The 15,784-nt window shown below is 63.9% G+C and overlaps 1 protein-coding gene across 1 annotated transcript; it reads left to right on the plus strand.

Annotated features, from left to right (window-relative positions):
• The first annotated feature begins 2,635 nt into the window (after nucleotides 1-2,635).
• Nucleotides 2,636-15,394, plus strand: LOC125342313. Its single transcript, XM_048334440.1, is given in 14 exon segments — nucleotides 2,636-3,124; nucleotides 3,415-3,505; nucleotides 4,390-4,582; nucleotides 4,638-4,753; nucleotides 9,438-9,496; nucleotides 11,280-11,393; nucleotides 11,395-11,487; nucleotides 11,489-11,516; nucleotides 12,111-12,158; nucleotides 13,057-13,328; nucleotides 13,543-13,689; nucleotides 13,898-13,919; nucleotides 13,922-14,055; nucleotides 14,404-15,394. Coding segments are annotated over 14 exon segments (1,887 nt in total). The 3' UTR covers nucleotides 14,485-15,394.
• Nucleotides 15,395-15,784: the final 390 nt, after the last annotated feature.

A 15,784-nucleotide genomic window follows, 5' to 3' on the forward strand; every position in this document is an offset into this window, starting at 1 on the left:
CTTCTGCCAGGGGGGGGGGACCCAGAAGACCTACGACGTCCTCAACAACCAGGGCCAGAGGGTGTACTTCGCGGAGGAGAGGAGCCGCCGCCTCCTCCGGCCCCCGTGCTGCGGCGGCGGCTGCTGGGGGCCCCTGGCCATGCGCATCTACGACACCACCGGCAGGAAGTTGGTGGCGGTGCGGTGCCGCTGCGGCTTCCCGCAGAAGGTCAGCGCGCGCGGGGGAACCACGGGGTCGACACCCGCGGGGACGGGGGGGCGGGGGGGGGGGACGCGATCGGAGGGGACCGGGCTAGGCCCCGCCGGACGGCGATCGCATCCCCGGAGCCAGGGCTCCGCAAAGCGGGGTGCCGGGCCTGGCAGACACTGCAGAGCAGGCCCAGGGGAGACCCCGGGCCCTGACACGGCGAGCAACATCTGCACACGCCACGTGTGCCTGCCAGGAAAGAAAGTCCTGTTTAAACCGACGGTGGCACCGCTCAGCTGCCCCGGGGTGGTCTAGAAACCCAACGCCCACCCCTCGCCCCCCCGATTCCCCCCCCCCCAAGGTTCTTCCTTCTCCCGCAGCTGACGGTTGGAGGCTCCGCCGGGAGAAAAGATCGGCTATGTCTGTCAGTGTTTCCGGCCTCTGTGGCCCAAATTCAGCATCCAAAACGAGCGCAAGGAAGCCGTCGTGAAAATCAAAGGGCCGTGCTTCATCTCCGGCTGCCTGTGGAATCTCAGGTTCAACGTGAGCGCGGGCGGGCTGCGTCCACGGGAGACGGGGTCCCTTGCCGCCACCGCCGGGACGCGTCACCCGCGTCCCCGCCGTCCCGTGTGCCCCCACAGGTGCTGTCTCCAGACGAGGAGACCGTCCTGGGGACCATCTCCCAGCACGGCCCCGGTTTTGTGACTCGCCACCACAAATTTGGAATCCAGCTGCCCTTCGACCTCGATGCCAAAACCAAGGCCCTCGTGCTGGCCGCCGGCTTTCTCGTGGTGAGTCCGCCTCACAGCTGGAAAACCAAAAAACCGAGTCCCCCTTTCTGATCGCGGGCGGCAGAGATGGAAATCCTTCCAATGAGAGCCTTGGGGGGTTCGGTCCTTCGGATCCGGGGTTTTAAATTATGTCTCACAACCGTCGCGATCCGTTACGAGACGCAAGAAGTCTCTCGGCCTCCACGCGTAACTGTCTCTGTTTCCGCCTTCCTCTAGGACTACATGTATTTCGAGTTCTGCCCCTAAGAACCGGCCTCAAGAAGACACACGGAAGACGAGTGGCCCGGCGTTCTTTTCTTTCCTTTTTAACCGGCCTTCAGCAAAATGTAAAACCGCCACCGTCACAACAAACCACGCACTGCTTCACCTGAAAGATTGGAGTGGAGTTCTAGTTCACGGCGACGATCTCCGTGGGCTTTCTGTTTTCTTTTCTGTCGGCCCGGACCCCTTCTTGGGCCTGAGGTCAGCTCACCCTCGGTGGGGTGGAGCAAGGGACCTCAGCCTGCTTCAGGAAAGTTTGCCCGTGCGGAGGTCTGAGCGCAAGGCCTGTTCTGTCGCTAGATAAGCACTTCAACGCCTGAACGGCCTCCCAGCCCCTTTGCACGGCAGGATTTTTCTCCCCCAGCTAGGGTCCCTTGCTTTCTCCCTGAGTGGGCCTTAGGCCACAAGTATTCCTACCTCAGTCTCTAACACAGTTGGGACTGCAGCTGGGGGGGGGGTCTAACTTTATCTTGGTGCAGAATGGGTATCTATCAGCTTTGCCATCTATCCAGTGCAGTTCTAGATCTCAGGTCTGTGACGCATTAACTCCTGGATGACGAGCTACGGTGTTTTCTACTGTGTGTGTGTGTGTGTGCGCGCGCGCGTGTCCTGTGTGCTGGTACTGGGGCTTGAATCCAGGCCCTGGGTGCTCTCCTGTCGCTTTTTCTCTCTCGCCTGTTGGTGCTCTACCACTTGAGCGCACCTCCACTTGCATCGTTTTGCCGGCTGAGTCTCAGACTCCCCTGCTTGGGCTGGCTTCAAATCACCATCCTCAAATCTCAGCCTCCTGAGTAGCTCGGACTACAAGCGTGAGCGGCCAGGGGCCCAGCGAATCACAAGCAAGATCCCAGGCTAAGGAGATCGAAGGCCCGTGGTCCAGAACCGCTGAATAAAGGCGCTGGGTGGGGGGGGGAGGTGCGCTCCTTTTAGGACCAGAGGATATAAGAGTCACTCACACCGCCCGTCCCCGTTGCAAATGAGTCCCATCCGGCTCTTCCGAGGAGATGTCCCTCCTCCCCCTCTCCGGCCCTCCTCCTCCTCCCTCCCTCCCCCCTCCCCCCGGCTCCCCTCTCTCCATCCCCCAGGTCACACACTGGCGGCCTCTGGAATCCTGAGAAAACGCAAGCACAAGCCCTGGTCCTTTGCCTGAGCCGCCCGCTCCTGCCAAGGTCCGGGCTGGGCGCCACCGCGAAAGACTGGCTCCACAGAGCTGTGCCTTTGTGTTCCAGCTCTGCCCACCGGCAGGGAATGCTCCACCGACGCAGCCCTTCCCCGGCTTCGGGGGCCACGGCGGGGTCTCTCCCGTCTCCTCTCACAGCCGGTCACTGTCCTAGACCCCCTCGCCACCGGGGCCCAGGGGCGACAAGGTTCTTGGTCTTCATCCAAGCATTCAGCAATGGGAGTGGAGGAGACCCGAGTCTGTTTCCATGAATGGCCGAGTGGACGCCAAGCCCGAGTGCCATCTTCCGAGGGGCCCCAGCACAGCCCGGCCTGGCTGGGCCCCGCCGCCCGGAGCCTAGCACAGCCTCCGTCACAGGCTTGTGCTCCTGAATTACAGAATCAACCCTGCGTGGGCCCCTCCCGCGGGGCGGGGCCCAGGGCCATGCTGGCCATGCCTCCGTCCCGTTGGTGGGCACATCCGTGCCTCCGTCCATTGGCGGACACCCTCAGGCCTCCGTCCATTGGTGGACACACTCCTGTTGCCATCATCCCATTGGTGGACACCCTCGGGCCCTCCGTCCCATTGGTGGATGGACACACCCTGCAGAGGGTGCTGAGTCTCTCAGCGTGGGAGTGGGCCCCAGCCGAGCAGCCCACGCGCCGTGGTTCCTGCCCGGCAGCCTGCGTGTCCGTGGAGGGTGATGAGCACGTGTTCTCTGCTGGGGTAGATAGGCCACGGCCTCCGTGACTGACTGAGGAGAAGCGCCCCCATTTACAATTCCTCTTCGGGTGAGGGCCTTTCCCAGAAAAGCGAGCACACGTCAGGACAAACCAGAGCGCCGTGACTGCGCTTGGGGTGTCCCTGCCTCCGTGGGCTTGGTGTGGGGGGGACTGCTGCTGCCGTTTCACGCGCCTTTGTGAGTCGCCCCAACAATCCCGAGCTTTCCTTCCTCCTGCACCCTCCTCCATGACTGCCCTTCCACTGGGGGGCGTGTGGGTGCACGTTTACCACAGCTCAGCAAAGTCATCAGAGAGCTCTTCACGTGTGCGTCAGCCATCGGCGTTTCCTCCGAGAACTGCCCGTTGGACACCTTTGCCCGTTTTGGTAACGGGATTGTTTGTTCTTTGTGAGCCCCTTGTATATTTTGAATACGAATCCTTTACCCAGAGACTCTGTTTTTTTTGTTTTTTAAATTCCCATTCGGGTGGGTTGTCTCTTTTCCTTCTAGACTGCTTCAAATTGAAAGAGGAAAAAAAAAAAAGAAGTTCCTGCACATCAAAAGAAACAAGGCATGTTTTCTAATTAGGACCATTAGCATTGTCAACAGAGAATAAAAGCAGCTTGGTGGAGGGACAAAGAAAATCACATTAATTTGGGGCTAATTAGATTGTTACTTAGGCAACACAAAGGGAAGTAGCTTTAAATTTTGTCTTCCTAGGGCTCCAAGAAAACAAAAAAACAAAACAAAACCAAACAACAAACCCCCCCAGGCTGTATGTCAGAGCGGAGGTGGGATTGGTAGACGCCGCGTGGAGAGGCGGGATTACGACATCTGCTATCAGCAGGAAGCGGAGGGGAGACGGAAGGAAGCGGTTGGTGCTTAGTCTCGTCTCTGGGCATTGGGGGGAAGATCTGAGGCCCCTACCACCAAGATGTGAACAGCAGTTAACTTTTTTTAATTTTGTCTTGTTTGTTCATCTGTCTTTGGGAGGGGAATCGGGGACCAAGACATGGAAGGACGAGGGGTGAACAAGGCAGCCGTGGTCCCCGCTGGACACCACGCGAGGTGGTGTGGGTGGGGGCGGGAGGGAAAAACTGGGACGAGAGCCAGAGAAGGGGGTGACATTGCCCCCCCCAAAGAAACGCACGTCACTGTACCCCCTCTGTACATCACCTCTACAAGGACGACAACCACAGAACTGGAAACCAAACCACAGAAGCAAGAGACACGGAGTCGGGCTCTAAGCGAAGTCCGCCTCCCCCCAAAGAGAAGCTCATCCGACAGAACCCCTCGACGTGGCCACGGGAAAGGCGGAAGGAACCCCGTCGCCCTGAGATGCCTCGAATCCGCGCCCTGTTGCAGCTTTCGACCAACAGCCAATTTCCAGGAACACGCATGCATTCCCGGAGCCCCGAGGACAAAATCCAGAAGGAAAGCAGATGTCCCTCTCCAGCTCCTTGGTCTCCCGTTTCACAGCCCCCCCCCCCCGTGACACCTCCCTGTTCTTCCTTCTAGCTCTTTCCATGACCACGCTCGCTCGCAATCCACGGAGGACAAGCCGGAGGGCCTCTCTGGACCTTCTCATTGCTCCGCGGCCGAGGGAATGATCCATCGGGGAAGATGGCTGCAAGGTCCACTCTGCTGGGGGCCCTTTCCCTTCTGGATGAGCCTAGATTACCTTTTCATCCCCAGGACCAACCATACGGATGTTTCCAGAACTTTCCCTAGCTCTCTCTAAATGGTCTCCAGACGAGAGACTGTTGCTTTTTGCTTTCTTCTGTGAAGCAACATTGAGACAAGGAGAGGAACTTTTTGTACCTGTGCAATTCTATGGGCCGTCCCCGCCCCCTGCCCCCCCCCCCGCCCCTGCTGGGGCCTCTGAGGGCCCCAGATCACCCCTCACCCAGAGGCGAAGCCCCAGGCCCCAGCTAGCCCGGGAGCACTTGATCCGGAGTCCCCACCACTGACACGGAGTCAGAAACAAGGACGGGAGGCCCTCCCAGCTAGCCAACCTGGCCAAGGCAGGAAGCCCAGGCCCGGAGCGAGGACAAAGCAGCGGGGGAACGGAAACGGATTGGAAGTGAAATGAGGAAATGGAATCCGGAGTTGGCCGGCCAGCCACGTGAGGCCAGGGAAGGCCTGGCCGCGAGCCAGGGCACCGGGGTCCGGGCCTGTTCCCACCCACTCCCTGGGTAGGAAGGCACCGCAGGTTTACCAAAATCCACCCACCTGCCACACCCTCCCTCCCCTCCACCCCGGGGGCAACTTTGTCCTCTACATCCACAAAGCAGATTTAAAACCATTTTGTTTTAAAAATAGCTTTAAGTAGTTTGTACCCCGGAGATGCCGCAGAGCAAAGCAACTCATGGCTACGACACGTGATCTGCGTCACTGCTTCTGTGTTCTCACCCTCCCTCCGGCCACCCCTTCCCTTCCCGTCCTTAATTCCGTGGTATACACGATGAATTCTTGACTGCTTCCCCCCTCCCCCCCCGGGGCCCCACCAGCCTCTCTGGGTGTGGATATTGTGGCGTCTTGACATCATCTTTCTAGGAAAAATGAAATCATACTATCAGAGCTCTCCGTGGAGTCTGCTGCATTTCACTGAATCCGTTCGCAACTACCTGCACGCGGCCCAAGGCCCACGGATCTACCACACACACACACACACACACACACACACACACACACACACACACACACACACACGGGAGGCCAGGCAGGCTGGGTTTCCCTGGGTCTGGCTTACTTCACTTCATCTGTTTACTTATTATTCTTAACCATGGGTTTGGGAGGGATGGATGGGTGGATGGACGGATGGATGGGGTGGATGGATGGATGGATGGATGGATGGTGAATGGGTGGATGGATGGATGGATGGACGGATGGATGGACGGACGGATGGATGGATGGACGGATGGATGGATGGATGGATGGGTGGACGGATAGATGGATGGACGGATGGATGGATGGACGGATGGACGGATGGACGGAATGGGTGGACGGATGGATGGATGGGTGGATGGATGGATGGGGTGGATGGATGGATGGGTGGATGGATGGGTGGGTGGATGGATGGATGGATGGATGGGTGGACGGATGGATGATGGGTGGATGGATGGATGGTGGATGGATGGATGGATGGACGGACGGACGGATGGATGATGGATGGACGATGGATGGACGGATGATGGACGGACGGACGGATGGATGGATGGATGGATGGATGGATGGGTGAATGGGTGGATGGATGGATGGATGGATGGATGGGTGGATGGATGGACGGATGGATGGACGGACGGACGGATGGATGGATGGATGGATGGATGGATGGTGAATGGGTGGATGGATGGATGGATGGACGGATGGATGGACGGACGGATGGATGGATGGATGGACGGATGGATGGACGGATGGATGGACGGATGGATGGATGGATGGGTGGACGGATAGATGGACGGACGGACGGATGGATGGATGGATGGATGGATGGATGGGTGAATGGGTGGATGGATGGATGGGTGGATGGATGGAGGCCACAGTCCAGAGAGGTAACTGTGGCCGCCTTAGTAATTCCCACCACTCCGAGAAATGCACAAAAGGCCACAGAACTGCAGATGGTGGCAATGCGCTGGGGAGAAAGTTCCAGAGTGGGTGGTGTGGTGTGTGGTGTGTGTGTGGGGGGGGTTCACAAACCTGGTTCATCGCAGTAAGAAGACCCCCCCCCGCCCCGTGCATTTTCCTGCATCGCTCCTTTCCTCTGCCAGTTCTGCGGTTGTTTTGTAACCACCCATTTCGAAATCACTTGGGATACCAAGGCTCACGCATGACACAAACACAAAGGGGGGGGGGGCAAGGGAAGCTTCCAGAACTCCACGCCCCCAACTTCTCCAGTCGGGCCCAGTTTGGGGGGGGGGAAGTGCACGTGCGTGTGCCCAGCTGGGGGTGGGGGGTGGGAAGAGAGGTCACGAGCGCGTGGGGGGGGGCATTTGAGGGGTGACCCCCCGCCGGGACCCCCCAAGGGCCCGCACCCCATTCACCCGCAAGGCCCGGGCCCCGGGCTGTCCGGGAAGGCGCGCGCCCCACCCGCCCCACCCGCCCGGCCTCCTCCTCCTCCTCCTCCCCCGGGGTCCCACCCCGGGCCCCGCGCCCAGCCAGCCGGGGCCGCGAGCCCGGGAGCCCGGGAAGAGCCTTGCGCAACGCCGGGCCCGACTTCCCGGCCGAGGCCCCGCCAGGCTCCGCCTCCGGGCCGGGCCACCGGGCCCCGCGCGCGCCCAGCCCCGGCCCCGGCCCCGGCCCCGGCCCCGGCCCCGAGCCCCCGGCCCGGCCCAGTCCGCCCCGCGCGCCCAGCCCCGGCCCCGCCCCGAGCCCCGCGCGCCCCGAGCCCCGGCCCCGAGCCCCGCGCGCGCCCAGCCCCGGCCCCGGCCCCCGCCCCGAAGCCCCGGCCCCCGAGCCCCCGGCCCCGGCCCAGTCCGCCCCCGCGCGCCCCCGAGCCCCGCGCGCCCCCGGCCCCGCGCGCCCCCCGGCCCCGAGCACCCCCGACCCCGCGCCCTGCGCCCCGGCCCCGAGCGCGGCGACCCCACCCTCTCCCTCCCGCCCCGCCCCGGCCCCGCCCCGGCCCCGTCCGCCCCCGCGCGCCCCGAGCCCCGGCCCCGAGCCCCGCGCGCCCCGAGCCCCGCGCGCCCCCCGGCCCCGCGCGCCCCCCGGCCCCGCGCGCCCCCGGCCCCGCGCGCCCCGCGCCCTGTGCCCCCGGCCCCGCGCGCCCCCGGCCCCGAGCGCCCCCGACCCCGCGCCCTGCGCCCCGGCCCCGAGCGCCCCCGACCCCGCGCCCTGCGCCCCGGCCCCGAGCGCGGCGACCCCACCCTCTCCCTCCCGCCCCGCCCCCGCCCCGCCCCGGCCTCGGCCGCCTCCCCCGCGTCCCGGGCCGCGCCCCTCTCCACGCGCCCGGGCTTCCAGGGAACCTCCTCCCCCTCCTCCCCCCCCCCGCCTCCCCGCCCTCCTCCTCCTCCTCCCCCCGCTCCCCGCCCTCCTCCTCCTCCTCCTCGGCCTCTCCGGAGCTGACCTCCCCCGCGCGCACCCCCGGAGCCGGGAAGCCTGCGGGCGGTGAGTGGGGGCGCGGGGCCGGGGGTGGGGGGGCAGAGGTCAGGGCTCCCCCCCCCAGCTCTGACTGAAAGGAACCCCGTGCGCCCCTGCATTCGGCGGGGTCGTCAGCTGTGGCTCTCACGGCCGAGCCCCCCCCACCCCGGCCCACGGCGCCCCCCATTCCAGGTCCCACGTGCGCCCCCCCCCCAGACCCTGTCCGCAGGCCTTGGCACCTGCCGCCCGCCCCCGGGGAGAGCCGCGGCCCCAGGCCCTGCGCGCCCCCAGCGCCCCCACCCGCACCCCGGCCCAGCTCCGGAAGCAGGACGGGGATGGGGGAGACTGGGGAGGCCTGATGGGGACTTGGGGGGGGGGGAGGCCTGGGAGGGGGGGGGCAGCTCAGGGGGCCGGCGCGTGTCCCCCCTTCCAACCCCGAGCTTCAGTTTGTGCTGAGCACTTTTCCAGATGTGTGTGTGTTTATGTGATCGTTTTTAGGGTGCTGGGTAGGCCCCCCCCCCCCCCCAGGGCCTCACACAGGCTGGGCGTGTGTGTGAATAAACAGCTTCAAAGTATGTTCTTTTCCAGGATCAACTAGAATCCTTCCAAACCTCAGGTACGCGTTTGGGACAAATCAGAAAGTAGTTCATTGCCCTGTGTGCCGTCTGTGATTGAGTGTGTGTGTGTGTGTGTGTGTGTGTGGTGTGTGTGTGTGTGTGTGTGAAGGGCCTAGGACTTGAACTCAGGGCCTGGACGCTGTCCCTGACTTCGCTGCTCAAGGCTAGCCCCCTACCACTGTGAGCCACCACCCCACGTCTGGTTTTCTGGTGGTTCACCGGAGAGAAGACTGTCCTGGCCTTTTCCTGCCCGGGCTGGCTTTGAACCACGATCCTCAGATCTCAGCGACCATTTTCTTTAGAGGGAGACCTTATTTCACCTTGGAGGTGTGTGTTGTGCACCCACTTAGTCCCGTCTTGGTCAGGAGAGGATCAGAAGGGTCTTAGAGGAGGCAGAGCCTTGTCCAACGGCCACCAGAACTCCAAGTGGCGTGTGCGTGAGGGGCGGTGTGCGTGAGGGGCCTGTGCGTGAGGGGCCTGTGCGTGCGATTCCACGCAGCCTCCGCCGGACGCCAGCCGGGGCCGGGCCGGGTCATCCATCGGCCGCCTTGGTGAAGCCCTTTCCCTCCGCTGCCGCCTTCCAGGTGCCGCCGGCCAGCGCGGAGCCCCCGGGCGCCATGAGGAACCAAAGGCGAGCCAGGCCCCAGCTCCCACCGCACTACGGCGCTCACTGGGCCCCGGGTAGGATCCACGCGCGCGAGCCACGGGGGCAGCGTGGCGGGGGTTCGCGTGGGGGAACGGCTGGCTGACTCTGGTTGGGTCCTAGCCAAGGGTGCACGGGGGGGGGCAGGCTGCTGAGCTGGGAACCCCCCCCACCCTACCCCCCCCGCAAAGCCCGATCTCCACGGGAGACGGGCGGAGACGGTGCCCGGGGTGGGGGGCATCTCACAGCCTAGGAATAACAGGGTTCCCATGGGGACTCGAAAAAGCACCCTTCCTCAGGACTTTCCCCCCCCCCGCACGCCAGGGCTCCCCAATCCCACATGCCGATGACCCCTAACCCGGGCATCCTCTCTGCCTTTCACTTCCCCGTGATGCCACCCATCAGCGTGGTGGACCTCCGTTCCGCCGTCTTCCTCCTTTCCCAGCACCCCCTGGGTTAAATCCCCTCCACTCAGCACCCTGCATTGCCACTCACGTGCCCCCCCCTTCCTCACACCGCCCCCATCAGCAAGCCGCGCCCCGGCCCGGAGCTTAAGGCCTTGCCTAGCGGGGAGGAATCTTTTGGCACCAAACCTAGAACTGAGAGCCAGCTGGGGGTCAACCAAGATTTTATTTTCTCCGTGATCGCCACCCCAGTGGCGAGACAGGGTATCGCTTGCGAGTCGCAGCCCCGTGACTTCCCGCCAAGAAGCTAGCTTTCCCCTCGGGGGACGTTTTATTTACATGAAAACGACTCAACGTCACGTGATAGCGCCCCAATCTAGGCGTTCACCGAAAGTTACGTCGGCAGCTTTTTCTTTAAAGAGGAAAATCGGCAGCTTCTTTTTTTAATTTGGGGTGGGGAATGCAGAATGCATACAATAACTTAGAAACTTGCCAAGGGCACCGTGTCTCCCTTCGTTTTTGGGGGTGGGTGATTCTTTAACAATGGAATTGTTTGTGTCAGTAACTGTGGCACTGAATGGGTTAAGCCGAAGTACGTGTGTGTGTGTGTGTGTGTGTGTGCGCGTGCGTGCGTGTGCGTGGCACCAGTCCTCAGCTTGAACTCGGGTCCTGGGTGTTGTCCCTCAGCTCTGCCACTTGGGCCCCAGCACCACTTCTAGCGTGACTGGTCGGTTAACTGGAGATGAGAGTCTCGGGGACTTTCCTGCCCGGAGCTGGCTTTGAACCGCGGTCCCCAGATCTCAGCCTCCCGGGTAGCTGGGGTGACGGGCGTGAGCCGGCTAACATAAATGTTCGTGGTGGTGGTGGTGGTGGTGGTTGTTCCTTGAGACGCAGAAGAGAGTGTTGCGTGCCACTTTCCCTCGCGCTTTGATCGCTAACGTCACACCGGAGACAAACAACCCACAAACGACTCCGAAGACAAATCTAGAGACCTCCGTAGGTAGACCCCCTGACCCAAGAAGCCGAAACGCCACAGGGGAAGAACAAAACCCCAGCCCCCGGCAGCGCGGCTAGCGGGTGCGGCCAACCCCCGCCGCGCGTCCCCACGGGGAACAGAGCCCCCGAGACTCATCTCCACCGGCGGCCGGGCCGGGTGACTCCTCAGGGAGGCCGCAGAGGGGACCTCAGACCACAAAGCCGAAGCCCAGCAAGGCTGGCGGAGCCGCTCAGGCGGTCAGACCCCGGACTCGTCGGCCACGAGGCCCCGGCTTCGAACCGCGGGACTGAAACGCACGGACGCGCGGCCGCCCCGCCCATCGTGTGTGGGCGCAGACAGTCACCCCCGCCCCGATGGCAGGGTGCAGCGTGACCCACGGAGAACACGGCCTTTTGTTTCCTTCCTTTCTCTGACCCACAGGAAACCCCATGGCAGCCGCGCCCTACTTGGCGGGGCCCCCCGGGAGTCCCGGCCCTGGGGTACTACTTCCCACCGCAGCAGGGCACCTTCCTCCCCCCGTACCAGCCCTTTGGTCAACACCTATCCTATCCAGTGCCAGCCTGGCCGCTTCCCTCTGCTGACCCAGTCCGGCCCGGTGACCTGGATGCCCAGCCCAGCGCCCCCTGCCCAACTGCCCTCCCGGGCTGGAGTACTTAGCGCAGGGTCCTCTAAGCACCTTCTGCACTCCTCCCCCTCCTCCTCCCCCTCCCCCTCCTCCCCCCTCCTCCTCCTCCTCCTCCCCCTCCTCCCCTCCTCCTCCCCCTCCCCCTTTCCCCGTGGGCTGTCTTTGAGGTCGGGCCTCACCTCCGGCCTGAGGTTGGCAGGCAGGGTGCCCTGTGCCCGGCCAGAGGCGGAGATGGGGTGGCGTCTTACGCCCCCGGGGTGGAGATGGGGGGGGTCTGGTGAGCCCGGGCTGGGCGGGGGTCTGGGCACTCTTCTCCCTGTGGTCCATCCCCCCGGCCAGCGGCGGGGCGGCCGGGCGTGAGCTCGTTCCCCACGCGGCCCCTGCTGCCGGCGGCAGGGGTTTCGACGGCTCCGGCGTCCTCCGACCCCCTCTGCGCCGGACCCTCGTGAGCTCGGTGCACCCACCGCTCCCTCCCCACACGCCAGCTGCCGGCACACCGTCCGGTGTGGACCGGTGCTTCCTAACGTCCATCGCGCTGCTGCTTCCCCGCCCCCGGTGCCAGTTGCACTTACTTCAGGACGGTGTGTGTGTGTGTTCCTTCTTTCCTAATGGCCTTGTTCCTCACCCCCAGCTGGACAACATCCACGTGCATCAGCACTTCCAGCCTCTAGAAAGTAGGTGTGATTCCGCGCTGCGTGTCCGTGTTTTGTGTGTTCGCCTGCTGCGGTCTTCCGTGTCGCCTTCCGTGGGTGGTGTTGAGTGGTTCCGAGGGAGAAGAATGGACGGCCCTCTAGAAGCCGATCGAATCTCGAATCGCGGTGCCTGCCTCGGCCACTCAGAAACCCCGAGATAGGGAGACCATTTCCACACTTCCAGCCGGCCTGATCTCCCTCCTCCCTCCCCCTCCTCCTCCTCCTCCTCCTCCTCCTCCTCTCCTCCTCCTTCTCCTCCCTCTCCTCCTCCTCCTCCTCCTTCTATCCTCCTCCCATCCTCCCCCTCCAACTCCCCCTCTTCCTCTCCTCCTCCCCCTTTTTCCTCTCCCCCTCCTCCCCCCCTCCCCCTCCAATTCCCCCTCCTCCTCCTCCTCCTCCCCCTCCCCCCTCTTCCTCCTCCCCCTCCTCCCTGCTCACCCTCTCACGTACGAGGGACCCGCGGGAGCTGGGGGCTCACCGCTGTAACCCTCCCTACTCGAGTGGCCGGGATCTGAGCACCATGGTTCAAAGCCAACCTGGGGAAGGAAAGGCTGTGAGAACCTTATTCTCCAGTGAAGCAGCGAAGAGTCGCAAGGGGGCGGGGGCTGTGACTCAAGTGGTAGAGCGCCAGGCTTGAGGGGGAGAGAAAGCTAAGGGGCAGAGCCCGGGCCCTGAGGAGAGGGGAGGGGAGGGGAGGGAAGGGAGGGGAGGGCAGGCCGTGGTGAGCTGGCGGTTTGGCAGACCTCGCACAGTCAGCCTGGCTCCGGATGGGGGAGCAGAGCCCGCCCCCCCCCATCCCCCCCCCCCCGTGCCAACGCTGCCTCCTGGGTGCCGGGTGCGAGTTTCTAGGGGGCACGGGCGCCCTCCCTGTGTCCGCCAGTGATCACGGGGCTCCAGTTCAACAACAGCTACGACATCAAGAACGGCGCGGAGCAGCTGGTGTACGTGGTGACGGAGCACACGGACGACTACACGCGCAACGCCTACCGCACCCTGCGGCCCTTCGAGCTCCGGGTGACGGACGGCACGGGCCGGGCCGTGATGGCCCTGAGCAGGCCCTTCCGCTGCTCCTGCTGCTGCTTCTGCTGCGACTGGCCCGGCAGGAGGTCAGGCCCCGCCGGCGTCCGGAAGGAGCTAGAAGGAGCCCGGGGGGTGGGCAGGAGGGGGGGGCGCGTCCAGAGGGGCCCGGGGGGGAGGGGGTGCCTGGGTCAGCCGGGACTCGTTGGAGGCCACGCCCGAGGGCGTGCTGGGAGAGCACAGGCGGGCGGGGCACGCGCGCGTGGGTGGACCTGGGGCCGTGCCCCCGTGCGTCCCCCCGACGCCCGCCCCGCGCGTCCCCCCCCCCCCGGCAGCTGGAGGTGCAGAGCCCCCCGGGACCACCATCGGCTACGTGGCGGAGCTCTGGGACCTGTGCAGGGCGGAGTACAGCCTGCGGGACGCGCAGAAGGAGGCGGTGCTGCGGGTGCGGGGGCCCTGCACCACCTACGGCTGCGGCTCCGACTCCGTCTTCCAGGTCCGCGGGAGGAGGGCTTCCGTGGGTGTCATGGGGGGGGGTGGGGAATCCTTAAAGAGAGCATCCCAGCGGGGGGCGGGGGGTTGAATTAACCGGCTTCCGGATTCTTGTGTTCCCCCCCCCCCGGGGGGGGGAGGACGGCGCTTGTGCAGCAACTGGGGGCCCTCGCGGGAATCTCCTGGCGAGCGTGGGGTCCCCGTGGCCGCAGGTGCTGTCCCTGGACGGCGCGTCCCCGTGGGTAGCATCACCCGCAAGTGGAACGGCCTGCTGTCCACCATGGGCAACGCCGACCACTTCCACATCCGCGTGCCCCTGGACCTGAGCGTGACGATGAAGGCCGTGGTTCTCGGGGCGTGCTTCCTCATCGTAAGTCCTCCCCCTCCCCCCGCTCCGCTCCGCTCTCCGTGTCTGCCGGTAAATAAAACAACGGGGTGGCGCGTCCCCTTCCCTTCCCGTCGGGGGAACCCTCTGTCAAGCCCTTGTGGGTTTTCTCTCCTCACCGTGACAAAGCCGGGGTAACTCGAGACGGAGGGTGGCTCGTCCCTGGGGGTCCCCACAGCTCCTCGTCACGGGAAGAAGCTCTCACAAAGCGGGGCGAGGGAGGATCTGCTCTTGGGGCTCCGGGCGGGGAAGGTCGGGCGCGTCAGGGCCGCGGCCCGCGCCCCGCGCCCCCCGTCGGCGTCTCCGAACGCGCTTCTTGCTCTCCACCTGCAGGACTTCATGTACTTTGAAAGCAGCCCGCGACAACCTAGGAGCCAGACGGCAGACCAAGAGAGCGACCGGCAGACCGACTGAGCGTTGCCTTGGGCTTCCAGCCCCCCTCAGTCGCTTGCCGGTCCGCTGCTCTCCCTTTCTCCTTTCTCCCCCCGTGGCGGGTTCGCCTGGAGACGCGGGCTAAGGCGGAGTCAGCGCACGGGGCCCCTGTGCTTAGCTAAATCTTCCAGGTCGAGTGAAACTGGTTGGCGGCAAAGCTCCCGTCCATCCAGCAAGTCGAGCAGGGTCCGCCGCGAGCGCCGCCTCTCCGGGAACCCGCGACCCGCCGTCCCCCCTTCCCGTGGGGACGGTCGGGACGAGAGTCGTGGCTCCCGTCTGTAGTCCCGTCCTCGTGTGTCAAGAAGACGCAGGGAGGTGGACGCAGAGAAGGACGGAGAGTCGTGGCCGCACCACGGAAATCCCCACCCCGGGCACGAGCGTCCAAACCTCCTTCCGCGAGACCCAGGGCTTTGTACGCCTGCGCTGCTCTTTCCAACTCCTTGCACGCGCAGTGCGCTTTCATCCGTTCCGCGAAGAAGGCCCCTCCCGGCCGCCGACGCTTGTGCGTAGGCTAGGCTTGGCCGCGATGCCGAGGAGATGCCCGCGTCTCCTCGGGGGGCGTGGGGGGAGGGAGGAGGGGAATGACGGTGAGGTCGTTTGAAGGGCAGAGACGTGGAGCTGCTGTCTGGTCTCCAGATGGGGCGTGATGGGGAGCCGGGAACCACGGATAAAATCAGAGCCGGAGCGCCAGATGTCCGACGCCGCTTCCCTGTGGCGTGTTTGTGAGCCCCTAGCTCTCCACACGGTGGAGATAACCAAGCAGAGCCCGGCTGCTGGGGGTTCAGGTGACGCGGGACCCGCAGAGCGAAAGCACCCTGTTGGTAGTACCTAATTAAAAGTCTGGTGTGGGGCTGGGAAGGTGGCCTGGTGGCAAGAGTGCTTGCCTAGCATGTATGAGGTCCTGGGTTCGATTCCCCAGCACCACATATACAGAAAAATCCAGAAGGGGCGCTGTGGCTCAAGTGGCAGAGTGCTAGCCTTGAGCAAGAAGAAGCCAGGGACAGTGCTCAGGCCCTGAGTTCAAGACCAGGACTGGCCAAAAAAATTACAAAAAGCCTCACTTCCCTATTCTCTCTGTTACTGATTCTCTCCAGACCACTCCACACAGCTTGTAAAATAAATAAACGTACCCAAGAAGACCGACACAGATCATGCTTCTTTTCAAAGTGGAAAGAGAAAGGTGCTTCATTTCAAATCGCACTTCTTTTTATGGCAAACGTTGCTGACCTTATATCCGTTTTTTACATATTCATTTTTTATGCTACTGCTAGCTTTTGTATTT

The sequence above is a fragment of the Perognathus longimembris genome, chromosome 26 (assembly GCF_023159225.1).
Source record: "Perognathus longimembris pacificus isolate PPM17 chromosome 26, ASM2315922v1, whole genome shotgun sequence".
Classification (NCBI taxonomy): Eukaryota; Metazoa; Chordata; class Mammalia; order Rodentia; family Heteromyidae; genus Perognathus; species Perognathus longimembris.